This window comes from Anas platyrhynchos, chromosome 2, assembly GCF_047663525.1.
Source record: "Anas platyrhynchos isolate ZD024472 breed Pekin duck chromosome 2, IASCAAS_PekinDuck_T2T, whole genome shotgun sequence".
NCBI classification, from domain to species: Eukaryota; Metazoa; Chordata; class Aves; order Anseriformes; family Anatidae; genus Anas; species Anas platyrhynchos.
This window is the reverse complement of record NC_092588.1, coordinates 24,268,935-24,295,926: the sequence shown is the minus strand read 5'-3', so window position 1 is coordinate 24,295,926 and position 26,992 is coordinate 24,268,935. Positions and strand designations below refer to the sequence as shown.

The 26,992-nt window shown below is 47.0% G+C and overlaps 2 protein-coding genes across 3 annotated transcripts in view; one reads left to right on the top strand and one right to left on the bottom strand.

Moving 5' to 3' along the window:
• The window catches only part of ESRP1 (epithelial splicing regulatory protein 1), a 28,178-nt gene extending 10,797 nt beyond the window's left edge, over positions 1–17,381 (top strand). The window contains exons 5-13 of one of the 2 annotated variants that reach the window (XM_005030106.6): positions 607–705; positions 799–853; positions 2,596–2,706; positions 2,796–2,928; positions 3,017–3,059; positions 4,361–4,662; positions 5,737–5,955; positions 7,700–7,886; positions 9,504–17,381. In XM_005030106.6, coding sequence (XP_005030163.4) covers positions 607–705; positions 799–853; positions 2,596–2,706; positions 2,796–2,928; positions 3,017–3,059; positions 4,361–4,662; positions 5,737–5,955; positions 7,700–7,886; positions 9,504–9,676 — 1,322 coding nt within the window. In that variant the 3' untranslated portion in view covers positions 9,677–17,381. Of the gene's footprint in view, positions 1–606; positions 706–798; positions 854–2,595; positions 2,707–2,795; positions 2,929–3,016; positions 3,060–4,360; positions 4,663–5,736; positions 5,956–7,699; positions 7,899–9,503 lie in introns of both variants that reach the window. The other variant, XM_005030105.6, reaches the window with a different exon arrangement.
• A 4,212-nt stretch (positions 17,382–21,593) lies between these two features.
• On the bottom strand, positions 21,594–26,748 carry LOC119715700 (uncharacterized). Its single transcript, XM_072034955.1, has 3 exons — positions 25,978–26,748; positions 24,256–25,653; positions 21,594–21,785 (listed from the first exon to the last, which is right to left on the bottom strand). The coding sequence occupies exons 1-3, from the start codon at positions 26,746–26,748 to the stop codon at positions 21,594–21,596; spliced, it is 2,361 nt and encodes a 786-aa protein (XP_071891056.1).
• Between the last annotated feature and the right edge of the window lie 244 nt (positions 26,749–26,992).

Here is a 26,992-nt window from a genome sequence, read left to right as displayed (position 1 = left end):
GGACTCTGCTTTGTCTCTTGGATTTTCAGTAATGAACTCTAAACCTGATTCTCCTAATGCTGCAGGAGAGCACAAAGCCCAGGCTGTACCTTCTAACAGGCAAGGTTTAGACCAGGTGCTGCTTGTGAATTTTAGCAAAGTGGTAAAATAGCTACTCTACTTTGGGATTTACCTGTTTAGAAAACGTGTGGCAAGTCCTCTTATTTTTAGAGTTTGTAGCTGATGGTTTGCTTCTCCTCCTTCCCCAGATCTAGAGCTTAAAGATCTTAATTAAAGAGGACAGGACACCAGTCTCTTCTGCATGCAGGATTGGATCTGTCTTATGCTCATGCATTTTGTATATCTGAATTAAATATGTATGCCCTTATGATGGGGTCTCGTGTCCCCAGACACTTTCTGGAGTGACCTCACACTCCCGCAGGTGGCAGTAGTTAGAGGCTAAGGCAGCAGCTAACCCGGAGCAGCTGATGCATCTCGGCAGGAAAATGGATTAAATCTTCCCCTGAGAAGCGCCTTACCACAAAGGATAACATGAAAGCTTGTTGCTCTTGTAGGAGACCAATTAGAAACCTATCCTCTGATGATTGACTTAACTCCAGCATAAAGATTTAAATCTTGACAAGAACAGTTCAGCGCTTCCCTATGGAGCCTCTCAAGTTGAAGATATGGGGAAGATTATTTTAACACTAATATCTGAACCATACAGTAAGTGACTGTGATGAACTAGTCTTCTGTGTTGCTTGTTTGTTCTTTTTGTATGCTGAGGAAAAAGGAAATAACTTGTACCGTGTTTCCTAGATCACAAGTTCTCAGATCCGGAAAGAGTGAACTACAAATTTGAAAGTGGGCCTTGGTATGTATCATCTTGCTCTTTTTCTTTCTAAAGGCACTGCTTGAAAAAGTACTTCTCTGCATTCCTTATCTGCATATCGATGTTGTCAGTATTTTTATTTTATCTTGCCACTGCTGTGGAAGTAAATTAGATGTTTTAAGTTGGGAAAGGGGGGGGGGGGGGTAGAAAACTGCATCAGATGCAGGACTGAAGCCTAGCAAGGAAGCTGTAGCCTGCTAGGTGCTGTTGGTTCTGGATTCTCCTAATAAGTGTATATAATGGGTGTTGAGTGGGCTCTCCTGTGAACAAAGAACTTCTGCATTTTTGCAGAAGTAACCCTTTTAGTATCAACTCTTAAGCTTTTCCTGCAATTTGCTTCCCAGTTAGTGACTATACATCATGATGATTTTTTTTCTTGCGTAGGGAAGATGCATTTCCATAAAGATACGGTGCCAAACAAAAGACTGCTACCAGTAAATTGCTTGAGCTATGATGATTGTCTTCTTCCCAAACATGTTTTAAACATAAAGCTTCATCTGTGCTTGATGACTTTTTAAAACATAATCTTGCTTTTCCATGTATAAATACAAATTTTTCTTCACTTTACTTAGTCCCAAGTACTGACTTCCCTCCTCCAGATTAATGAACTCTCATAATGGTAGATGATATTGGCAAGAGATGATTCTGAGCGAAAAGAGGCAAGAAAAAAAAGAAGCAACAGCATTGGCAGAAAGTATCCAGTGAGATTAGTTCAGGCAGCTATTTGTTTTAGCATTGTTCTAAGATTTTTTTTCCCATTTCAATAATGAAATGTTGTGATGAGGTAAAAGATTCCCATCTTATTTGTGATAAAAAGTGGAAGCTGATGGGTTTCGTTTCAACAATAGGGGTATGTCATCAGAGAAGATAACACTCTTTTATTTGCACATGCACCAATTGCTTATTTTATTAAGGCAAAGTATTAAAGTACGGGATTGTGAGGAGCAGTTCTGGACAGATTTCTATAGGAAAGGCCACCTGAGAACTAAAAACACAACCAAAGCCATGACCCTCCTACGGCAGGGCACAAGCACAACCCTTGTAGGAGGGGAGACAGCTGCTTAATCAATCCCATGCTCTCTGTGCAACAACCTGGCCTTCCAATAGCCCTAAAAGCAGCCGTGGGTAGCTGTTGTCAGTGTTTTGTTCTACATGGCGTTTTTAACATGCAAGAGAACAAAAGGGACTGTGGTAATGACCAATTAAATCTGGCTCTCTGTGGCTGAGCTATTCCCATGCTAAGCAGTTGACGTCGCCTGGAGCTATACTAAGTCTCCAGCAGCACAGCGATGGCCTCGACATGAAACGTTCAGGCTGAACTCCTTGGGTGAAGTAAAATCTGAAACAAATCTGGTCTTAGCTTGTGAGTGGCTCTTGCATGCTGGCACACTACAAGCACGGCTCTGCTTCAAGCTCTACTTACCCAAAATAAGAGCAAGTGTTTCATTGTACTGCACCAACCCTGTTCATGCAACGGGGAAGCACAAAACATCGGTGTGTCAGGAGGGGGGAGTGAAGTGGGAATGTGCTCAAGGAGAGGAGCTCAAGGGGCAAGCATGGTGAGGAGCTGGGAAAGGGGCAGCTCAGCAGAGCTTGCTGTTTGCTGTGATTTTGGGCATGGGTCTCAGGAAGCCCTGGCAGTGCTTCCCCCTTGCCCAGCACAGGCAGGGGCTTGTCACATTTGTGTGGATGACGAGCATTATTTCTTCTTTTGGTGCCTGCAGCAGCAAGATGGAGCTTGTGGATGACAATGCTGTCATTCGAGCAAGAGGACTACCTTGGCAGTCGTCTGACCAGGACATAGCGAGGTTCTTCAAAGGCTTAAACATTGCCAAGTTAGTAGCCAAGAACTTCTCTCTCCCTCTGTAGTGCTTCATCTGCTCCAGTCACGGAGTTCTTCCTCTCTCTGACTTGAATCTTTCAGGGGAGGTGCTGCACTCTGCCTCAACGCCCAGGGCCGGAGGAATGGGGAGGCTCTCGTGAGGTTTGTAAGTGAAGAGCACAGAGATCTAGCGCTGCAGAGACACAAGCATCATATGGGGAATCGCTACATTGAGGTGTGTGCCACTGGCTTTGAGGGCCTCCTCTCAACAGGAGCGCAAACTGCATGTCAGTCATGTGTTCTCTTTTCTTCCCTTTCATTAGGTATACAAGGCAACAGGTGAAGACTTCCTTAAAATTGCAGGAGGTAATTTTGAGGGGATAAGAAGGGAGGGTTTGTTCCATCATTATCTGCAACTTGGGGTTGTAAACGGCTCCTCTTGGATGTGGTCTTTCATTTCTCTTTCCATGATCAAGTAGGTAACGGATGGGTGATAATTAGGTACTCTGCTGGCAGTCCAAGCTGTTCCATGAATTTTGTCCACCTCTTTTTTTCAAGTAGCCTATTAAATAAGGATTTGATCAAACAAGGTGATCTCGCTTATGAGTTTTGTTCAGAAGGTAATCTTCCTGAACGAGGGGACCTAAATGTTACTGATTGGAAAAACTGCTCAGGTTTTGGTTTTCTGCAAAACAGGACTATTGCTGTTGCTGTGGAGACTTGCACATAAAAGCAAACAGATATCACAGCGTAAATAACAAGGGATTTATGGAACTGATTTTTCTTCAAATGAAATCTTCGATTCTGACTAAGGGGGAAATTTTAGATGAAATACTCCATTTTAAGGGGACTATTCCCAAACCTTGAATTGAAAGACTGCAAAACTTGTTCTACTCATCTTCCCCCAGACTACCACCCTCCCTTTATGACTGCAAGCGTACAGAATTTGAGTTAAGATCCAATAAGCTGTTATGTACCTACAATACTGGCTTAAAATCCTTCTTGCTTCCTAACATAAATTTGTTCTGGGGGTTGTAGATGACTAACTGAACGTCTAAAGTTAAGGTTTTGGAGTGGGAGAGGCTATTATGTTGTTGAATAGATGGCTAACTGATAGATTTGGTAATAGTTGCACCATTCAAAGTAAAAACACTGCTTGCTAATGCTGGAAAATTGTATGTCTGACACTACCAGACTTGTTTTGTATATCAGCTTGGCAAAATAAGCTAGCTGTAAGTGAAAGGACTGTGCTAAGGTGCAGAATTGGTTAGCAAGTAGATCTGGATAAGGGTAGTGTAGGCTCATATCTATGAGCATAATGGTCTTCTAAAGATGCTGGAAGTAGAATTGTCAGACTTTGGTAGTTTTCTCAGGATAGGATGAAATTCCTGAACTGTCTTCAACATGCCCTTCTAGCTTTCTTTCCAAGCATAATGGTCTGGGAACTTGATTGCCATACATTGTGACTTCAAAGCCTGCCAAATGTGTAAGTTAAAAGGGTGAGGTGAACAGTAGTGGAGGCAGTACTCATGGAGGAAGGAGGATTCTGCTCAGAAATGTTCTTAAAATGGTCTTCGGAGAGGGAGGAGAAGTTAGCTATGCCAAAGTTTCTCGGGGTTTTATGTAGCTGCCTAAATTTGAGTGCTTCTCTACTTCTTTTGCTAAAGGCACTTCCAACGAGGTTGCACAGTTCCTATCGAAAGAAAACCAAGTGATTGTCAGGATGCGAGGCCTTCCTTTCAACGTGACGACGGAAGAAGTGCTGACGTTCTTTGGCCAGCACTGCCCTGTAACAGGAGGGAAGGAGGGAGTCCTATTCGTCACCTACCCTGACAGCCGGCCAACGGGGGATGCCTTTGTGCTGTTTGCTTGCGAGGAGTACGCGCAGAACGCGCTGAAAAAGCATAAGGACTTGCTGGGAAAAAGGTACATTGAACTCTTCAGGAGCACTGCAGCAGAAGTTCAGCAGGTAGGTGGCAAATGTGCTTCTTCTAGTCCTGCTTTGGCATTAAGTAGTGCCAGCAAGTACTGCTTGGCCACGACAAAAAGTTCTTCCTTTTACTCGTGACAACTTTTACTGCAAAGAGTACTGTCCAAACTTCTGTAAGGGTTTGCTCCCTCTGCATGTAGGATCTTATGGTGTATGGATGTTCTCAATCACACACACACATGCAAAATATGCATACATAAGTGTGTATAACAGAGTCCTTAATTTTTTTTTGTCTTTTGATATTCTTGCACGCAGGAGTTATTGATAATAACAGTATCTGTAGTGTAAAGCAGTAGACCCACGCAAATTTGAGATTTTGATGCCTCATTTGAAGGGTGACAGTAAGTGAGAAAACATAGCTGTAACTTGCTACTCTTGTTGTAGTTATCCCATAACTTCTCTGTTTAGCAAAAACATCTGACACCTGTGTAATTGAATATTGATATTGTTCAAAGATGGTGAAAGGCAAGCGATTAAATAGCTGGTAAGCTCTTGACTGGGTGGGGTTTTTATTGTTAAGACTACTCAAATCTCAGCATGACTCCCTTATTTCTAATGCTGTGGCTCAGTGACACCACCCATGTTACCTGATGTGCTATTGCACGTCAAGGCTGTTTGGTAGTGAAGCATGTTTCCAGTTCATAGAGAGTGAGTATCTTACCTAGAGAGTGAGTACCTCACATAGAGGAGATAATTTTTTCAGTAGAAATGGCCCCATGACTATATAGACAGGAGGATGTTTTCACAATAAAACTGCTGTAGAAATACCGGTTTCATGCTCTAGATCTTCTGAGAGTTCCATTATGGTTCAAATGATTTTATTTTTTTTCTTGGAGAAAAAAAAGAATCAACTTATTTTGGAGAGTTTAAAAACTGTCTGCAAAGTGTCTGAATTCTAAGCATTGCTGCTCTCGTTGAAGCCCAGAAACTAGCTCACTTTCTTTTTTTTTTTTTTTTTTAAATGCTGCCCAGACTGAAAATTATGTAACACTAATCCCATGAATTGAAAAATAAGTCAGGAAGCTTTTTGTAACCTCTTTCTGTCTTGCACAGGTGCTGAACAGGTACTCTTCCACGCCTCTCATTCCTCTCCCAACGCCTCCTATTCTTCCAGTATTACCTCAGCAGTTCGTGCCTCCCACTAACGTCAGAGACTGCATACGCTTGCGTGGCCTTCCCTATGCTGCCACTATTGAGGATATCCTGGAGTTCTTGGGGGAGTTTTCTACAGATATTCGGACCCACGGCGTCCACATGGTGCTGAATCACCAGGTTGGTAGGCGCCACGTTGCTGGACACGCTGCTAACTGCACGTGTGTGTTACAGGCTCCTCCTGATGATAGCATCACCAGTAGGGGAGCACCTTTGGGATTGACACTAATGACATCAGTTGGCCTCCAGCGCTCCTCTAAAAATGAACTGATAATAGATGGGCTTACTTGAACCACGTTGTAACAGCTGCCACATCTGCTGTAGAGTGGTTTCTGTCGCTAAGACCCAGGTGCCTAAAACTAAGCCACAATCTCTAGAGGTGCTCCTATAGCACCAGCTGTGATCCTGCACTGCTTAAACTGAAGAGTCCTGCTCAACAGCTTTGATAATTCCTCTTATGCGAGGCATATCTTTAAAAACAAAATTTTGGTCAACATTGACTCACCAAGGAGTGTTTTGCCCCAGGTATATTTAAGGCCATATATGACTGCAGCCTTATTGAGATGGAAGGATTTCCTATGGCACAAGTCTAAAACTACAGCTGAAGTTTCAAGTCTCCTGAACTGTGGTGCTGCTTTCCTCGAATGGCTATGGCTAAACATGTGGATTAGTGGCTCACTGACACGTGTAGATAGTTTCATCATTGCCATTGTTTCCTGGAGGTAGTTTCTAGCAAAATCTTTTAGACAAAGGCACGTGTTGCGATCTCCTTGTTTATCTGCATAGTTTTGTAACTTTAAGGGGAGGAGAGGGCAGCTCCTCATCCTCTGTGGAGATGATTTGAGTGGCTCTGCTGATGCTAAGCCTATGTTGCAGCTGCAAACTAGTTCCTTTTCCCAGAGTAAAGCTTCTCTGTTTGAGGAGCATGGGAAGAGAGAAGGGACTAGAGTTTCTGCAGCACCTGTCTTAAGATTTCTGTGTCTGTGAGGACTTGACCTAGCCATATCCAAGTCAGAGACGAAAAATGATGAGGAATGTGCAGGTCTGCAAGAGACAAATAAAAAGATGCAGATGCTAAAGCACAAGTAATTGTTTACGCTAGCATCAGCCTGTCAGCAGTAATGAAAGAACCTGGAGGAAGAGTGTGTGTAGTCCTGAGAGCGATCAGCCATCCCTGCCCAAAGCTGTCACCTTTCTTTTAGGTACTGCTTTGCCCAACTACTTGATTTTTATCTTTTTGAATATTCTCACTACTCCCACCACTCCTGTTTCCAACCCTCTAATCATAAACAAGCATGTAAAGGATGGTGCTATGGGGTTTTTCTTCCCTCAGAAACTAGAAGAACTGGCCCAGAACTTAAGTTAGAGCTGGCTTCAGATCTCTACCGCCAGTTTTGGCTACTTCAAGTCAGCTTTATGTGGCTAAAGTGACTCTTCCTAATTGTGTATCCCACCCACTTACAGCCCTGTACAAGGATCTAATTTTTCTTCTTTGCAAGCTCACGCCAAGCCTAGCTACATGATTAGCCTTAGGCTAGTGACATTTTAAAATATTCCAGCCCATATTGGCATTAACAAAACAGAAAATAGGCTTTTGACTGCATTTCTTTTCTCAGTTAAGTTAGCACAAGTTGTTGGAAGGATGCCCATAAGATGCACCAGGTAGACTATGATTCCCCAGCAGTAGTGAGGAAACTTCAGGGAGAGTTTAAACATGCTGATAGTTGCAAGAGTCTGTAGGGATGCACTTTACTTTGGAGATAAATATTTTTATGGCTGAAGAGTGTTTTTAACAGGACAAATCATTGTTATGCTGCTACTTCACAGGAGCTTCAGAAACACTTCTGTTTGTCTTTTTTTATAGGGACGTCCATCGGGAGATGCTTTTATTCAGATGAAATCTGCAGACCGAGCTTTTCTGGCTGCACAGAAGTGTCACAAGAAGACAATGAAGGACAGATATGTTGAAGTCTTTCAGTGTTCTGCTGAGGAGATTAACTTTGTATTAATGGGGGGCACTTTAAATCGAAATGGCTTGTCCCCACCACCATGTAAGTTACCATGTAAGTTTTGCATGCGTCTTGCCAATACTCTACGCTGTGTGCGGGTAGGTGTTGGAGCTGCTTTCTTGACTCTGATTCTGGTTCTTGGAAAGGAGTCTCAGATGGGGGTGGTAAAATGAGGCCTTTTCGTGATAAATCAGCAGCTTGCAGTCATTATTTTTCCCTCTGGTTGTGAATTATTATGACTGAAAGACTAGTTTCAAATTCCTCTTGCTTCTCCAGTAGCAAACTTCCCCTCCCATTCTTGAAACTGAACTTGGCCAGGGTGAGCCATGACTCTGAAAAGTAATTTGACTTCCTAAGGCTTAAAGAGCAGTTTCCCATTTAAACTGATTTGTGTGTACGCTTTTTTCATCATGGTGAACATGTCAGATAAGTCCTTCCACTTTCAATCCCCAAACTTAATTCATGAAACCATTGGATGTGTTCTCCTTTGGAACTTATCCTCTTGTTGTACAAAACCGAATATACTCTGGGAGTAAAATACAGATCCTTTTGGTCTCAGAGAAACTATTTCATGTACAATTCTGCTCCCCAGAGCTGTTCAGATGAGCATGGACTTCTAGACAAATGTTTGGGGAAGATGCTTTAAGAGCTTAAGGGCTAACCTAGTAAACATGCATGCTGTATAAATCTGAGCCTACGGGAAAAATAATACTTTGTTTCTAAGATAATAAATGGTAAGGCAGTAGAGTAGGAGCTTTCTCTCTGCACATGTATTACTGTTTATGGTGGCGTTTCTAAGAAACATTCTCTAAACCCTCCTCAGAGCTCCCAGTCTGACAGTGAATTTCTTGGGTGTGGTTTCTCCTGAGCTGTGAGTAGACCTAATCTGTAGGAGTTCAGCTTTCCAGTTGACCAGCACTTCTTGCAATGCGAGATTCATCCAAGCGGGGAGCTGCAGTGTGTGGTCCCACGTGTGACAAATCCCAGACAGGAGCTCCTGAGAGCTCCTAGGACAGGTTCTTGAGTAAAAGTCTCAAAGCTTGGGAATCCTTAGATGGCAGAGTTCCTATTTCTAAATACAAATGCAAGTGATGTATTCCTCAGATAAGCTTTTTTTGCTCTGTCACTGCCCAATCCCCCAATGAAGGGAGATTTTAACTGTTGGTTTAAAATAAGCTTCAGTGTCACTTATTCAGGGCTATCGAAAACTTTCATACAGTTATGTTATGGTACTAGAGAAGAAAAGGAATAGGAAAGGAGGCAGTTTAACGATGTTTCAGCAAGAGGTGAGGCATTATGAGGCCCTCACAGCTAAGTGCAGTGTGTTGTTAGCATTCAGTTTAAAAACACACAAACATGAGAAGCTGCAAAGTCTTCTTCAAAGTCGTCATCTGCAAAGAGACCCTGTTCCCAGAGCCATCAGTGGTTTCTGATTTTTGTTACTGCCCTTTGCTTTTGACTGGGGGTAGAAGGACAGACTTTAGTCTTGCAGTCAGGCCCATAGCAGTGCCCCAGCTTTATCTTCTGTGATGAGCAAGCAAACGAGAAACCTGTGAAAGCTCCTTAATTACAGCAGAGCTGTTCAGCTAATGGAATTCATATACATATACATGCTGGGATTTTTGAAGGTCTTAACCTATTTTTTGTTTGTCCCTTTAGGCCTTTCACCCCCTTCCTACTCCTTCCCGACTCCTGCAGCAGTTGTGCCAACAGAAGCAGCTCTGTACCAGCCATCCATGCTCCTGAACCCACGAACACTCCAGCCCTCCACGGCGTACTACCCTGCTGGGGCCCAGCTCTTCATGAACTACACAGCCTACTACCCCAGGTAAAGCAGAAGAGAAAACCAAGCAGGAACAAAGAAATCTTCTTGCAGCAAATGCACAAAGCTCACCAAAGAACGTTGTCTGTCATGCTAAAGGCTTGTGCTACAAAGAACAGCTTGTTCAGTATCTTGTTCAGGGAAACAATTCCAGGATATCTAGGGATTTCCCAAGTTTTAGACTATTTCAGGTAGTGATGATTATTTTTTTTTTAAACAAGTTGCACGGTTACAGTGGGAATTCTGTGGTTTTGTTTTTCTCTCACATGCCTCTTCAACTCGTTAGGTTGCATCATTGTGCCCTTGGTAGGAATTGATTATGGACACTCCTACCTGGGTCCACAAAGACACCTTTGGCCCCCTTTCAGAAGGGGTGGATTGGGGTCTTGCCTTATAACGTTTCCTGAAATCCTGCCTCTTTGTTTTTTTTTGGTTTTTTTTTTTTTTGTAATAAAGTAACATTTGACCTTTACGGTGAAAATTCTGTTTACTTATTTATGAAAATATTGCATTGAAGCATATGCGTATTGGATGCATATGTGAAACACGTGCCTTGGAGCATATGTTCTCCCTGACCTCATGAACACCTCTTGTGAAAGGCTCTCCTGCACAAACTACCCGTCTTCTGCAGAACAAAGACTCTTCGTACCTCTTGTTCTCTGCAGTCATGAGGCCTTGGAAAGAGCCACGTTCCCTACAAGCCATAAACTGCTCCTCAGCTGTCAGGGGAACTGAGAAAAGAACCCCAAGTTTTCAATCAGGTTCAGGCGAGAGCTTTTTATCTCTGGAGAAGGGTCCAAATAGCTACTTTTGGAGTTGTTGAGCAGTACGGACTCTGTAGCACCTGTAAGATAACCAAAGTTTTCTAACTACTCTAACTAAACTAAACCATTATGTCTGTGAGCTGCCTGTTTTTTTCATTAAAATGTGTTTTTCACTCAAAGTTAATTTCTATAATGCTTTCATGTGTCTTATGGTTATGACATGTTACCAAACTCAGCCTCTTTCATGTAAGATCAAAAAAATAAAATAAAATTCCAGAACTTGCACTGGCAACATACAACAAGTTTCTCAATAATAGCTCTTACATCATGAGAACGCAGTGCCATTAATAGTTCGGTGTGACTTTGGCGTTTTGGGTGTCTTAATCTGCAGTGGCTAGTCTATAATTAGTTTAAGCAGCAAGCCCAACAGAGACCTCACTGAATGGGAATCCCACACGAGTCCCATCAATGGCTGCATGATCTGTGGACATTTGTTGGTTACAGACTGATCAGTCCCAGGTCAAAATATCCTTTTTGTATGCCTGTCTGACAGCAGTTGTTCCCTAAGAATGATACAGAACTCTGTAGCAATTCTTATAGCAGTTACAAGTACCTGTGTTTGTTTTATTTTAATGGTAATGTTTCTGGAGTAAACTTGGCTTCTTTCCATTTTATGACACCTGTTTGCTATTTGGATATTGCTTTTCTGTCCAATGTGAATGTTTGATCTACAGACAATTTCTACATGACTCCAATAGACGCAGTGATCCCTTGTAGCTGATATTTTGTTGGAGAAATAAGTTTTATTTTATCATACAAGTTCCCATGCTTCGTAAAGGATGCAATGAGCAATTGGGTCCCTTTCACGTAACAATCAGGACTTTTTAAATGGAGTTTTCAGGTTCTGAAATCTAATTCAAAAAAAAAAAAAAAGTTAAATATGCGGTAGGGAAGAGCAGGGTAACCCCTGTACTCAGTGGTGCTTTTAAATGCACATACATGGAAAAGCAAAACTGATCTGGTGGCTAATGATCAGACAATGGCTCGTAAATCTATCTAGTGAATATTTATGGCAATGAGGAAAGTTTCTCTGACCTGCTGCCAAAATGTTCTACAGCCCAAGTTTTGCAAGGTCAGGTTGCTTTAGAATAGCCAATTCCTTTTTTTTTTTTTTTTTTTTTTTAACACAGTAATTAACCTAGGTGGCAGGCTTGGGGGAAGGATTGTTTTGGTGTTCTACCTGAAACCTGTTCTTTATATAACTTTTCTTAATACTCTTCTAGCTTTGGTGATGAAACACGAGGACATAATAGCATTGAAGGCATCCATTTCTTTAAGATAGCTTTAGTGACCTACCAATGAGAAGGAGGGAAAGCGAGTTATTCAAGATCTGTCAGCCTCTGATATCTCTGTTCAGCTTGTAATTATCATCTGGCAACGTGTTCTGACAGCAAACCAGTGGTCTCTATCTCCGCCTAGTCCCAGGCTTTTGAGAAAAAGAACAATGGGATTCAGGGGAGGGATGGGTTTCTTTCCTTACCTAATCCTGGATAAGTAGGTGCACTAGCTGTCATGTGCATGTATGTTGAAAGTAGTGGATAGCTGCATTACTTGGCAGCTGCTGGCAGGTACTATGGAAACTTTAGCATACACAAACTTGAGAGTGCCATTTTGATCAGTTCTAAGCAATGCCTTTAAAACCTCAAGTTTCTGACAAAATGCTAAATTGTAGGAACACGTTTAAACATTTTTAATCAATATTTTTGAAGAGTGAAATGGATGGAAGAGGCTTGTATTCAGTGAGTAGTGTGCTGGTGGGACTTGTTGCCAAAAAATGACATGGAAGCTGAAAACTGATGTGGGTTCAAACAGACTGAACAAACTCAAGAGCAGGAAATTCATTGTCAGCTAGTGAATACACAGAAACCACATCTGGCTCAGGAAGTCCTTGAACCCAAAATAACTGGGAGTGTGTTTTCATGCTTGGTGTCCTACGGTAAACGATTGTGTTATTGAGCTAAGTTGGGGAGGAAAACGTGTTTGTTAGCATCTTCAGAGTACTGTTTGTCTTGAGAGATTAGTTCTGTTTGTGAACTCTTCCACAGTGTGGTTGTATTCCCCTCTGCTAGTCTAAGTTTGGTGGCTAAGTTTGGGTTACGAAGTTATTTCCCTGTTACCAATCTATGTACAGCTCTTCTCACTGCAGTGATTTGAGTTTGTCTCTCTGTGTGGTAGATAAAAACATGGTTCTGGCACTTCCTGCGTGAGGAAATCCAGGGGAATGTGTCATCACCTGTAAGCTTCCACCTCCTTCTGCTATGGATTACTTTTATCTATGCACTAATCAACTTGTGACAGTAGATTATTTCTCTATATGCATATTGTGTGTATACATTATACATATTAATATTACATGTATGCATGCATACATACATAAAAATGTGTGTTTATTAAAGACCAAGGTCGGGGGGAACTTGTAATTCATAATTTATCCTCACTTTTTCCCCCAAAACAACCACCACGGAGAACAAGTGAGGCTTTTTTATAACCTTGGCCATTTCTTAGGTCCATGTTAGAGCACAGCTCCCAGCTAGTTTAAACCAGCAAAACTAGGAAGCTGGAACAACTGGGGCAGATCAGGAGCACTACCAGAGAGCTGCTGCTGGTAGCTTTGTTTGCATCTCTCTCTGGCTCACCAGGATCACTTGACAGAAGTAGGTTAGATAACAGCCATATGAATATTTGGCTTTGGAGAGCTGTCACAGATGGAGAGCAGCAGTAGCCAGAAACAAAACATGGGCTTAATTGTGCTGATAGTAATACTCCAGACCATGGGTCTTACACTGCAGTACTTTTACTTTTTTTTTTAAATAACTATGTCAGGTTGGATTGCAGCTGTAGGGAATGGGCTAACTGAGGTTAAAACCTACTTGTCAGTTGCTGAAATGGAGCATTTTTGGATCGAATGGAGAGAATTTGGATCGTGTGGCAGAATCTGAGACTATTCCTTACCTATCCTTGCTCATGGCGAGTCTGTCTCCACTATGGATTTACGAAAACATCCTGCAGGAGCTGAGCTTTCCACTTAGTGGCACAATCTTAGCGCTGGAATGATTGATTTTGGGGACACCTTGATGATTCACTTCTGAAAGCAGAGGTAGCTTGTCAAGCACCGGATCAGCAGGGCTGCCTTTAACTCCTTTGGAGAGAGAGTGCTTTAGCTGGGAAGATAAATCATTGCATGCCTTCATAGGTTGTCATTATCCCTTCACTTACAGGTTTTAATTAGTCAAACTGCCTTAATGTCTGAAAAGTAGCAGAATGGTAATATCTTGACATGAAGTTACTTGTTGATCAAGGTAGCAACATTATTTTAAGAACAAACTTAAAAAACAAACAAACAAAAGCCTACCTGATGGTGTCCAAGATCTGCTTATCCCACCAAACCAACCACTGCCACGGATGTCAATGGAGGGTCTTAAAAATCCAAGTTCCTTTCGTTCACTTGGTGTAGTGGCTGAGCTGATGTTCAGTCAGAAGGTGACGCTAAGAGCTGCTGACTTTTCCTCTGCTATCCGGTAACTCATGCGGATTAGTATGAGCGATTAGTTGATATTACAGTGTTTAGCAAGCTAGATGCAGAGATCAGTTTGGGGCTTATTACTGATTTTGTGTATTTACAGCACCATTGAGCAGTAGGAGAGCATCCTTCTGTCGTTCCTCGAGGCGTGTGTGTTATCCTAAACTTCACTTGTGATGACAAAGGGATCTCAGGCAATTCAGGGTGCAAAGATATGTCACTAGATGCTTCTCTTTACTCAGTAGCAGCCACCTTATACCAGGGAGTGAAGTCCCAGCACTGCTCAGGGCAAACTAATGCACTTTTTGGTGGCAGCCAACACTTCTGGTGTTCCTTTTGCTTCCTCTTGTCGTGCTGCTGCTGCCTTGTACGGATGGGATGCATTGAGTGGGCAGCAGGCTGGCTGCTTAAATGTGGGGATGGCATCTGTACCCGAGGGGCTTTTGGTGTTTGCAGAGGTTGAGGTGGGTTGGTCTTGGAGTAAGGCCCCTTAAAGTTGAGAACTTTGTTCTCAGCAGGCCTCGTTAAGCTAGGCGATATTTGTACATGATTAAGTGACAGTCATAGGGATCTCAATGTTTCTATTTGATGAACGGGTGACCTTATGATTTAGCACTCTTACCTTTGCTATTTGTCAAGCTACATGGGCTTTCTTTAAATATGGATAAACATTCCAGTCCTAGAAAATGAATTATTCTGGTTATGTAAATACTTGTGCTAATAGCATGCCTTGTTAGGTTTTGAGAACAAAGTACCAGGTTAAAACTTTCAACTCTGGTAATTATGCCGCAAAATTTGCTAGTTCTGCCTCTCTCAAACTTTGTGTGAACCACTTCTAAAAAGGCTTTATCCTGCAGTTTCATTTCCTCCTGTGTTTGGGCTGCTTTCCAGTAATGAACATTGTGGGCATTAAGCCGCAAGTCCCTTTATACGTGCGCGTTGTACCCACGGTCTGTGCCAGCCCCAGGAGCAGCTGAAAATCCCTGCTGGTCTCTGAAAAAATATTTCCTGTTTGTAGGGCACGGGGGTGACCCATCACATTTCCTTGAGGTTTTCTGGCGGCTGCTTGATGTGCAGTTTACACTTCGGCTACAACTGAAGATGGAGAAAGTGTAAAAAGAAAACCAAACAGATGAGTTCTCCAAGTTGTTTTTCACTGCCCACTTCCCTTTCTTGTCTTTTCCCAGGGCTGTACCTAGCAGTGTTTCTCTCTGTAGTGTGGTGAGGGACATGCTGTAAGGCTAACCTGCAATACAGGCCCTGGCCTACAGCACGTAAATTAATGTGAGCTGTCAGTCAGCAGCCTGATGAAAGGATATCTTCGGTATCTGTTGGCACAGAGCAGAAAATAGCTAACGCTTACACCAAAACCTTTTTCAGGACACGGAGAGCAAAGCTAAGGGAAAAACAGATCTGCAAGGAGGGAGCTGAAGGCTGTCGATGGTGTGAGAGCGAGTGGTGCTGGGCATGTCTGCGGTTCTCTCTGACCTGCCAAATGCTTGGCAGAGACCTGAGAAGCTGCTTGGTTATGTATGCTGCCTGCTCCCACCTCTCGCCTACTTGTAATACAAATCACAGCTTACTTCTGGATATTAGTATTTATTAAACAACTGCGTAGTGTGTGTGTGTGTGTGGAGCAATTAGGAAATCAAACGAGAGACAGCGATCCTCGATGTTTCTTCAGATTTCAGTGATGAATGTTTGGAATCCCTTGAGGCACACAAGTGTTGTCTGGATGCCAATATCAACATGTGAGGACTTGTTCTTGCATCCAAAACTGATTTCTAAAGCTTAATTGTGTTTTATTTTGAGAGTCTTTGGAGAGCACCACAATCTCAGAAATATTGATTTGGAAAAAATCCAATCTGGCCCTCGATTAGACCCAAGAAGGATCAACTCGTAGGGAAAAAAAGGCTGCATTGGGAAATGCTTCATCACATTTGATTTCAAGGACTATATTGATACGAAAAGAGCTGAGATCTTGCACTGCAACACAATATAGTGATGTGCAGCTTTAAGAATGACTGTAGAAATCCTCTCTGACCCAATGTAAAACATGCCAGTGTTTGTTCTTGGTTTGTTTAACTTGAAAACGTAGGCTAGAAGAGATATTTATCTTGGACACTTCTCAGTAAGTGTCCCCATCTGCTGCTTTTCTGTCTTGAAGAAGGACCACTCCAGGTCTTTCACTGCTGTTCCTCTCGGAGGATGTCACCCTTCAGATTGGGGGAACACTGAAATGGCTGGGGGCAGCCCGTGTGTTGTCTTGTATCAGGAATTAGAGCTGGAATCAGGAATTGGTGCCCTTACCCTAACCTGGTGCAGAAGCTGTTCACCTCCAAGCTGGTGTTATAACTTAGAGTGTCTTGGTGCAAAGCCAGCAGGGTTAGCCTGGGTAGCTGGAGCTTGAAAAGGATGTCTGACCTCTGCTAAAACAGATAAGGACCCTGAAAAAATCATACAATAACAATAAAGGGGTTGGAAAGGGGAAGGCTTTCATGGCTTGGTCCCCCAGTAAGAGTAAGGAAGGCAAAGGAACTTCTGTTCAGCACCAATCCTTTCCTAAGGGAAGCGTCGTAGCTTTGCTTTGGGGAGGAAGGTCAGATTGCCCAAGGTGTCTTATTGTGGGTCTGATTTGTGGTGGTGTTTCATGTTGATTTTTGTTGCTTTTTAGTTTGCTTCACTGTATGAGGAAAAAAAAAGTACTCTGCATTGCCTCTTCTAAAGTAGTTGACAGCAGAAAGCTGCATCACGCTCGGTTTTGTTGTTGGGTTCCTTGTTTTTCCTTACCACAAGTTGACTCTATTGCAAATAAAACTGGGAAATGTCTCTTTCATTGCTTTTCATATGAGTTTAGAAGTCACAGTGCTGGTTTTGTAAGGATTCTAGAAGAATTTAAACTATTCTACCCAAACTTTTCTCTTATGGTGTTCTGTTCTTTTGTATCGGATGCACAACTTAGCCTTTTTTTTTTTTGGCCTGACAGCTGAAGGAGTATGTATGAAAACATACCAGAGGATTCATGTAAATGATGTTTTTCACAAAGCCATGAAATTGCAAATAGTCTGGGGGGAGCACCTTGTTCAAAGAATCAGAGTAAATTGTATATTTTAAGTGTCATACGTACATGTGTCTAGCAGGAACTGTAAATGTGTATGGATTACCTGCCATTTTAGCAAAAAGCCAATATTTGATTGAACTGTCAAATAAAAATAAAACAAGGGTCTGTTACCTAGTTCTGCTCTTGTGAGAATTTGAATAAAGCTGGAAGACCTGACAAAGAATAACAAAGCTTCTCCTCTCTATAAACTATGTTTTGGATGTTAGAGAAGTGTATTTTTATTAATCACGAATAAATTATATTGAATATCTTGGCATTTACATTTCTTTAAAGCAAGACAAGCATCTTCCTCTGTGATCTTCAACCTGCAGCAGTTACCGGGGACCACTAAAGATGATGTGCCTAAAGAGTCCATGAAATATAAGAAAATGAAAGACAACACTGCCTTGCTAGCACTGCCAGCAGCCGTAGAGTGCTCCTTGGTTGTGAACGTCTTCTTTTGGCATTGGTCTACCTCTGCTACCTCATGGAGTGAAGAATTATTCAGAAACCAGTGGCATCCATCGGTATGTGGATCCAGCTGGCAGTAAACGTGTTAAATTTTTTCTTTAGAGAGCTGGAGAGTGGCTGTGGCTGTGCAGGAGGTGCATTGGCCCCTGCTCTCCAGGAATGCTGGCATGAGACCAGCCACTTGTGGCTGCTGGAGCTGGTGGTCTTCAACCAGGTCCTGGGTGTTCCCGTGTGCTCCCCTTTTAGGGGAGGCTGCTCTTCCCAGCATGTTTTCTGTTGGTGAATGACTCTTGATACTATGGAGATGGAGGATTACAGATGTCATTATGTAGCCTGAACTTTGATATCTGCCCAGAGCTTTCATAAAGGTTAAAGCAGCACAGCCAGCTGCTGGCTCTCTCCTGTACTAGCCTGGCTTCTGATTGCTTGTGTCTCAACTTGTGTTTGTAGTATGCAGTAGGGGATGGACTTGTACATGCAAATGATGCGGCCAGGACAGTGCCCAAAGAATGGATTTGCATTTAAAGGTCCCAGCAGTTAGAATTCCTTAGAGAAGGTAAGGATAACAAACCCAGGAGATGGGTCAGGGGGTAACATAAGTGCTTGCTTCAGATAAACACCACGATCAGCATCACTTTTCATTTGCTGCCCAAGAAACATTGCTACTCCTTGCTATGTCCAGAATGTCACACTGATTTATAAGACCTCAGCTATTAAGGCCACCACTGAGCAGGTTTTGGCTACTCCAGTCTTGTCGTGGGCTGCTGCTTTGTGTACTTCCCAGAGCTTCAAGCTTTCAAACTGGGGCTGGGAGCCTCCAGAGATTCAGAGACAGCTCTGAGGAGCAAGGTGTGGAGATGTTATTCGTCTGAATATGAGCCAGCAGTGTGCTCAGGTGGCCAAGAAGGCCTACAGCATCCTGGCTTGTATCAGAAGCAGTGTGACCAGCAGGGCTAGGGAGGTGATCGTCCCCCTGTACTCGGCTCTGGTGAGGCCACACCTCGAGTACTGTGTTCAGTATTGGGCCCCTCGCTACAAGAAGGACATCGAGGTGCTTGAGCGGGTCCAGAGAAGGGCGACGAAGCTGGTGAGGGGTCTGGAGAACAAGTCCTACGAGGAGCGGCTGAGGGAGCTGGGCTTGTTCAGCCTGGAGAAAAGGAGGCTCAGGGGCGACCTTATTGCTCTCTACAGATACCTTAAAGGAGGCTGTAGTGAGGTGGGGGTTGGCCTATTCTCCCACATGCCTGGTGACAGGACGAGGGGGAATGGGCTAAAGTTGCGCCAGGGGAGTTTTAGGTTAGATGTTAGGAAGAACTTCTTTACCAAAAGGGTTGTTAGGCATTGGAACAGGCTGCCCAGGAAGAGGTGGAGTCACCATCCCTGGAAGTCTTTAAAAGACGTTTAGATGAGGGCCTGCTGCCTGTCCCACTCGCACTGCAGCTGCTGCACCAGCAGCTGCCGCTCCCTCTCCTCCGCCTCCTTCATTTTGGAAATCTCTGCGGCGAAGTGGCGCCGCAGCTCCTGGTTGTGGAGGCGCTCGGCCTCCAGTTTGGCACGCAGTGCCTGCAGCTCCAGCCTGCGCTCCTCCTGCTGCGCAGAGCTGCCATTGAGCTGCGCTGGGCTCCATCGGGGCGTGGGGCGGCTGGGCCCCATCGGTCCCCTTCCTGCAATGTCCCGCACCATGGCCACGGGGACAGGAAGAATTGGCTGAACTCTGACTGCTGTGGCCCTTGGCCACTGGCGGTCGGTCACCTTCACTGGGTCTGCGAGGGCCAGCAGCCCCTGACCCTGTAGCGTCTACTGCCAGTCGCACCAGTCGCACCAGTGCAGAGACAGCGTCTGCTACTGGCAATGGGGCCGTGCGCCTGGAATTTATAGGGTGCGCGGCGTGACCTCACAATGGAGGGCGGGGTTATGCCCTTTGTGGAGTTGGGCGGTGTGCATTATAGGATCACTGAATACCCCGAGGTGGAAGGGACCCTTCAGGACCACCAAGTCCAACTCCTCACACGGTGTTGGGCTGGTCGGCCCGCTGTGTCGGAGGGATGTTTGGGTGCCCATTGCCTTGGGGTGCTTGGTGTTTGGTGGTGTTGGGATGTAAGGCCTGGTGTTCGGATAAATCACCTTCTTTGGTCCAGTAATCACAGAATCACAGCATATTGCAGGGACAAAATTAGGAAGGCCAAAGCTCATCTGGAGCTCAATCTGGCTACTGCCGTTAAAGATAACAAAAAACGTCTTTATAAATACATCAACACAAAAAGGAGGACTAAGGAGAATCTCCATCCTTTACTGGATGCGGGGGGAAACTTAGTTACAAGAGATGAGGAAAAGGCGGAGGTGCTCAATGCCTTCTTCACCTCAGTCTTTAGCGGCAATACCGGTTGTTCTCTGGATACCCAGTACCCTGAGCTGGTGGAAGGGGACAGGGAGCGGGAGGTGGCCCTCACTATCCGCAAAGAACTGGTTGGCAACCTGCTACGGCACTTGGATGTGCACAAGTCAATGGGGCCGGATGGGATCCACCCAAGGGTACTGAGAGAACTGGCAGAGGAGCTGGCCAAGCCCCTATCCATCATTTATCAGCAGTCCTGGCTATCGGGGGAGGTCCCAGTTGACTGGCGGCTAGCAAACGTGACGCCCATCTACAAGAAGGGCCGGAGGGCTGACCCGGAGAACTACAGGCCTGTCAGTTTGACCTCAGTGCCAGGGAAGCTCATGGAGCAGATTCTCTTGAGAGTCATCACGCAGCACTTGCAGGGCAAGCAGGCGATCAGGCCCAGTCAGCATGGCTTTATGAAAGGCAGGTCCTGCTTGACGAACCTTATCTCCTTCTATGACAAAGTGACGCGCTGGGTGGATGAGGGAAAGGCTGTGGATGTGGTCTACCTTGACTTCAGCAAGGCTTTTGACACCATCTCCCACAGCATTCTCCTCCAGAAACTGGCTGCCCTAGGCTTGGACTGGCGCACGCTTCGTTGGGTTGGAAACTGGCTGGATAGCCGGGCCCAAAGAGGCCCGGTAAATGGAGTCAAGTCCAGTTGGAGGCCAGTCACTAGTGGCGTCCCCCAGGGCTCGGTGCTGGGGCCGGTCCTCTTTAATATCTTTATTGATGATCTGGACGAGGGCATTGAGTGCACCCTCAGTAAGTTTGCAGATGACACCAAGCTAGGTGCGTGTGTCGATCTGCTCGAGGGTAGGAAGGCTCTGCAGGAGGATCTGGATAGGCTGCACCGATGGGCTGAGGTCAACTGCATGAAGTTCAACAAGGCCAAGTGCCGGGTCCTGCACCTGGGGCGCAATAACCCCAAGCAGAGCCACAGGCTGGGAGATGAGTGGTTGGAGAGCTGCCAGGCAGAGAAGGACCTGGGAGTGATGGTGGATAGTCGGCTGAATATGAGCCAGCAGTGTGCTCAGGTGGCCAAGAAGGCCAACGGCATCCTGGCTTGTATCAGAAACAGTGTGACCAGCAGGGCTAGGGAGGTGATCGTCCCCCTGTACTCGGCTCTGGTGAGGCCGCACCTCAAGTACTGTGTTAAGTTTTGGGCCCCTCGCTACAAGAAGGACATCGAGGTGCTTGAGCGGGTCCAGAGAAGGGCGACGAAGCTGGTGAGGGGTCTGGAGAACAAGTCCTACGAGGAGAGGCTGAGGGAGCTGGGCTTGTTCAGCCTGGAGAAAAGGAGGCTCAGGGGCGACCTTATTGCTCTCTACAGATACCTCAAAGGAGGCTGTAGTGAGGTGGGGGTTGGCCTGTTCTCCCACGTGCCTGGTGACAGGACGAGGGGGAATGGGCTAAAGTTGCGCCAGGGGAGTTTTAGGTTAGATGTTAGGAAGAACTTCTTTACCGAAAGGGTTGTTAGACATTGGAACAGGCTGCCCAGGAAGTGGTGGAGTCACCATCCCTGGAAGTCTTTAAAAGACGTTTAGATGTAGAGCTTAGGGATATGGTTTAGTGGGGACTGTTAGTGTTAGGTTAGAGGTTGGACTCGATGATCTTGAGGTCTCTTCCAACCTAGAAATTCTGTGATATCCCAATGCGGAAGGGACCCACGACGATTATCAAGTCCAACTCCTGACTCCACACGGGAGCATCCATTAACCACACCATACGTCTGAGATCATTGTCCAAACGCTTCTTGACCACCGGCAGATTGGTGCCATGAAACCTTTCAGCAGGAGCAAGTTCCAGAGCCTGACCACGTTTCTAAGACACAATTCCTGATATTAAGACTGAACGTCTCCTCTTGCAGCCTCGTGTTGTTGCATACGGATGTTTTTAATACAAAACAAAACAATAAAGAGACAAAACAGCCATAACAGGACGTTTGTGGAGCAAACCTTCAGTTAAGAATAGTTCTCATTTTGGAATTTGATGCCCGTGAAAAGAACAGTCATGCTGTGTGGGGGGTTGCGGAAAGGCTCCCCTGGGGAGTTCAGCTGTACCCAAAGGCTTCCGTTGGGGGCTTTTTTTTGATGGGAGAAAGGGGCTCCGTACGCATTTTCTGGGGCCCTCTTTTATATTCGTCTCAGTGTTCCAGTTAGGGTTACGTTTAGGGTTGTTCAGAAAGAGCAAAGACAAAGAGTCCAGTTTCATGCAGGGCTGCATAAAGGCTCCCCAGGGGAGTTCAGCTGTACCCAAAGGCTTTCCTTGGGGGCACTTTTTGGGGTTAGGGTTAGGGTTAAGGTTAGGGTTAGGGTTGGCGTTACGGTTAGGCGTTAGGGTTAGTGTTCGGGTTAGGGTAAGTGTGAGGGTGAGGCTTAATGTGAGGGTAAGGTTGAGGGTGAGGTTTAGGGTTAGTGTTAGAGTTATGGTTTAGGGTTATGGCTTGGGGTTAGGGTTAGGATTAGGGTTGGGGTTGGGGTTGGGGTTAGGGTTAGGGTTGGGATTAGGGTTGGGGTTAGGGTTAGGTTTAGGGTTACGGTTGGGGTAGGGCCTTGAAAAGGAGATGGATATGCTTTTCTTCAATCCGGGAAGAACGGGATACATAAGGCCCGAAGACTGAGTTGCTTGACAACTTAAAGCGAGACATATCGTTCAAAAGGAACGGAAAATGGAGACTTATTTGTGGTCAAGAAAAGGAATGGAATATGGAGACTGTTAAGTCATGGAACTTAAAGGATTGTTTGTTACCTTTCCTGATTGTACTTATGTATAGGCATACTCGGGTTTAGTATGGAAAGCGATGTTCTGTGTATTTAGCATGTTTGATGTTCGTGTGTGCGTGTTGGTGGAGCGTAGACTCCCTGCACACCCAGCACTGTTGACTTGCCTTTTATACCTTTTAGAAATATTTGTTTTATAAATATTACAAAATTCAGATTGAGTTGAGACTTCATTTATAACACTGGCCAACCTGTTCCAGCGTGCAGTGACCTGCAGGGCAAAGAAGTCCTTCTCCATTTCTATAAACCTTCTGGAGAAGAATCACCAAGGCCAGGCTCATTATTGTTGACAGTTTTATTGACTTTTGGTGCCATCGGCACCCCCACCCTGATCTTTCTCCTCCTCCACCATGAGTGAGAAACAGAAGGGGTCGCTGCAATCATCGTTTCCTTCCCTGGAGGTTTTTTCGTCCTCTTTGAGCACGTCATGCAGCTCCTCCAGGAAGGTTTCTGCAACGGCCCATGTGTAGTGGGTTTACATGGCAATGTTTTGGTAGCAGGGGGCCATAGGGGTGGTTTCTGTGAGAAAGATCTAGAAGCTGCCCCATGTTTGGGAAGGGCCCCATTGTTTTCCAGATCTGAGCCAATAAGCGATGTTGTTTTGCGCCTCTGTGAGAGCATATTTAAGACAGGGAAAAAACTGCTGCGCCACAGAGCAGCCGGGAGAGTCAAGGGAGTGAGAAACAGCCTTGCAGGTGCCAAGGTCAGTGTAGAAGGAGGGGGAGAGGTGCTCCAGGCGCCAGAGCAGAAGTCCCCTGCGGCCTGTGGTGAGGACCATGGTGAAGCAGGATGTCCCCCTGCAGCCCATGGAGTACCCCGGTGGAGCGAGTGAGGGTTCCACGCTGCAGCCCGTGGAGGAGACCACGGTGGAGCAGGTGGCCCTGCACCGATGGAGGCTGCCGCCTGTGGAAGACCCCTGCCGGAGCAGATTCCGGGCCGGACCTGTAGCCCGTGGAGAGGAGACCACGCAGGAGCAGGTGATCTGGCAGGAGCTGCTGCCCGTAGGGGAGCCAGGTTGGAGCAGTTTTCTCCTGAGGGATGGACCCCGTGGTACGGACCCATATCTGGAGCAGTTCTGGAAGAGCTGCTGCCTGTGGGAAGCCCACGCCGGATCAGTTCATCAAGGACTGCATCCCGTGGGTGGGACCCCACAGCACAGGGGACGAGAGTGACCGAGAAGGAGCGGCAGAGAAGAAGTGCTGTAGACTGACCATAACCCCCGTTCCCCCGCTCCCCTGCGCCGCTCGGGGGGAGGAGGTGGAAGAGGGTGGATGGGGGGGAGGTGCTTTTGGTTTCTTTCCTTTGTTTCTCACTTCTCTAGCTTGTTTGTAATGAGCAATAAATCTTACTATCTGTCTTCTTATGCTGAGTCTGGTTTGCCCGTTACACTAATTATTGCGTGATTTTCTCGTCCTTATCTCAATCCTTGAGCCCCTTTCACATATTTTCTCCCCATTCCTCTTTGAGGAGGGGGAGTGAGAGAGCGGCTGTGGTGGAGCTCGGCTGCCCACTCGAGCGGAACCACGACACCATGCAGCCATCATATCGGGACAGATTTCTTTGTCCAGATCATCCCTGGCTTCCCTGCTGCTGCTGCTGCTGCTGCTGCTGCTGCTGCTGCTGTCAGTGGAGCTCTCCCCCTCATCGGTGTCCAGAAGGACATCCCCCAGATCTGGCGGCACTGCTGTCAAGCTCAGGTCGTCAAACACTTCTTCCACCAAATTGGAGGGGACGAAGCCTCTACTGCCGTCTGTCCGCTCTCCTATATACCAGCCATCCTCATCCATCTCCCCAATGACATAAACAAACTGCCCCGCCGTGAGGGGAAGCTCTCGCTCCGGATGCTTGTTGGGACTATCAGCAGGGTCATAGCTGTTCAGAGCTAGGAATTTCCGAATCCTTGCTGGTCCTTGTCCCAGTGAAGCCTGCAGGTCGAAGGGCTGCTGCCAAGTTTCCGCTTCTTGACTTTCATCTGCAGCGCCCTCCTCTGCAGGCAGGCTGGGCCCTGGGCTGTCCTCTGCCGGTTGGGATTCGGAGGTGGCTGGGTGGGTAGGTGAGAGCTGTGGCAGACGGGTAGTGGCAGGGCTGGATTGCTCGCTTTGCAGCCGCTGCAGCTCCTCAGCGAGCAGCTTGAGTTGTTTGGTTTGATGGTGGCACCGATCTTCCAGGTCGGCGACCTGGGCTCGTAACATTTGCGAGGCTTCCTCGTGCTGCCTCTTGCCTTCTGCCTGAGCTCTCTGCAAGCTCTCGAGCTCCTGTTCTTTCTTCTGGAGCGCCAGCTGTGTCTCCAGGTGTTCTCTCTCCAGCTGTGGCCCTCTATCTGCAATTTCCTTGAGCGCTTTCAGCTGGCACTCTGCCTCTTGCAGCTGGGCCTGAAGCTCGCTGACCTGTTGCAGGGCAGAGTTTTGCTCCTCTGCCATTTGCTCTACCTGCTTCTTCAGGTCAGCATTTTCAGCTTGGACTTCCATCGCTGCGTCCAGCTGCCTTCGGAGGTGAGAATTTTCTTCCTCCAGTCGGTTTTTCTCCTTGCTCAGCTGCGTGAGCTGGGCAACCAGCACCTCCTCGCTTGGGCTGGGGGCACTCTCACAAGGTGGCAGTGCCTCAGCGGAGCTTTGGCTGGGTGGAGGCCCTGGAGTCTTGCTGGCCTGGTGGATGGCCTTCAGCAGGGATCTGCATTTCTCCTCCAGCTGCTCGGTAAGCACCACCAGTTTTTCCTTGGCTTCCTGGAGCATCTGGAGCTCCTGGCACTCTTCCTTGGTGCTCGCCTCTCTCAGGAGGCATTGCTTTGCCTCCAGGGCCTGGCGTTGCTTCTCCAGGCCGCTCATGGCTCGCTGGAGGCGGGCGTGCTGCTCCAGCATCCACCTGAGCGTGCCTGGCAGCACCTTGTGTTGGTCGGAAGGTTCTGGAACCTGCAATCACCAAATGAGAGAAAGGGTCGGGTTGGAAGGGAGCTCAAAGCCCGAGCTCAAAGCCCACCTCATTCCAGCCCCTGCCAGGTTTGGGGCCCCCCCAGCCTGCGCCAGGGCCTCGCCGCCCTCCCGGGGAAGGATTTCTTCCTGATACCTGACCCAAACGTGCCCTCCTCTGCCTCAGGCCGTTCCTCTGAGCCCCCCACTGCACTCCCTGACAGAGTCTCTCCCCAGCTTTCGCGTAGCCCCCTCTAGGGACCTCAGGCCGCCCCGAGGTCTCCCCGGAGCCTTCTCACCCCCAGCTTCCTCAGCCTGTCTCCTCACCTGGACGTGAGCGTCCTTCACAGGGCGGCGGCTGCTGCCCTTCTCGGAGCCACAGCTTTCCTTGGCTCCCTGCTGAGGTGCGTCCTGGGCAGGCTGAGCCCGTGTTGGCGTCTTTGGCTCTGCCTTGCGCAAGGGCCCTTCTTGGTCTTCTTGGCCCTTTGTTCCCTGGCTGTCCTCTTGCTCGTCCTCGAAGCCCGCCACAATGTACTTGATGAAAAGCTTCTTCTCCAGCTCCAGCTCGTGCTGCAGCTGGCGGATGCGGGCAGGCTGGTCCCCATGCGTCTCCCAGCGCAGTTCCTTGAGGACAGCCTGGAGCTTGGCGCGGGCTGCGCTGCTGCTCGTGCAGGGCCTCCGCAGCTCGTCGGCCAGCTGCCGCTGCAGCTCCCGCGCTTGGTGCGTGGTAGCGTCGCGCTCCTTCTGCAGCGGCTCCTGCGCCGCCTGCAGCTCGGCCGCCTTCCAGCGCAGCATCTGCCGGGTCTCGGTGGCGCGCTGCTGCCGCTGCTGCTCCTGCAGCCGCTGCGCGTCGAGGGCCTGCTGCCTGTCCCACTCGCACTGCAGCTGCTGCACCAGCAGCTGCCGCTCCCTCTCCTCCGCCTCCTTCATTTTGGAAATCTCTGCGGCGAAGTGGCGCCGCAGCTCCTGGTTGTGGAGGCGCTCGGCCTCCAGTTTGGCACGCAGTGCCTGCAGCTCCAGCCTGCGCTCCTCCTGCTGCGCAGAGCTGCCATTGAGCTGCGCTGGGCTCCATCGGGGCGTGGGGCGGCTGGGCCCCATCGGTCCCCTTCCTGCAATGTCCCGCACCATGGCCACGGGGACAGGAAGAATTGGCTGAACTCTGACTGCTGTGGCCCTTGGCCACTGACGGTCGGTCACCTTCACTGGGTCTGCGAGGGCCAGCAGCCCCTGACCCTGTAGCGTCTACTGCCAGTCGCACCAGTCGCACCAGTGCAGAGACAGCGTCTGCTACTGGCAATGGGGCCGTGCGCCTGGAATTTATAGGGTGCGCGGCGTGACCTCA

What these genes read in the sequence shown, in the direction of transcription:
- LOC119715700 (XM_072034955.1), bottom strand. Translation starts at nt 26,748, where the DNA reads ATGGGGCCCAGCCGCCCCACGCCCCGATGGAGCCCAGCGCAGCTCAAT. An exon ending in TGAAGGACGCTCACGTCCAG is followed by an intron (nt 25,654 to 25,977) that starts GTGAGGAGACAG and finishes TGGTGATTGCAG; the next exon opens with GTTCCAGAACCTTCCGACCA. An exon ending in GGTGTCGTGGTTCCGCTCGA is followed by an intron (nt 21,786 to 24,255) that starts GTGGGCAGCCGA and finishes ATTGTGTCTTAG; the next exon opens with AAACGTGGTCAGGCTCTGGA.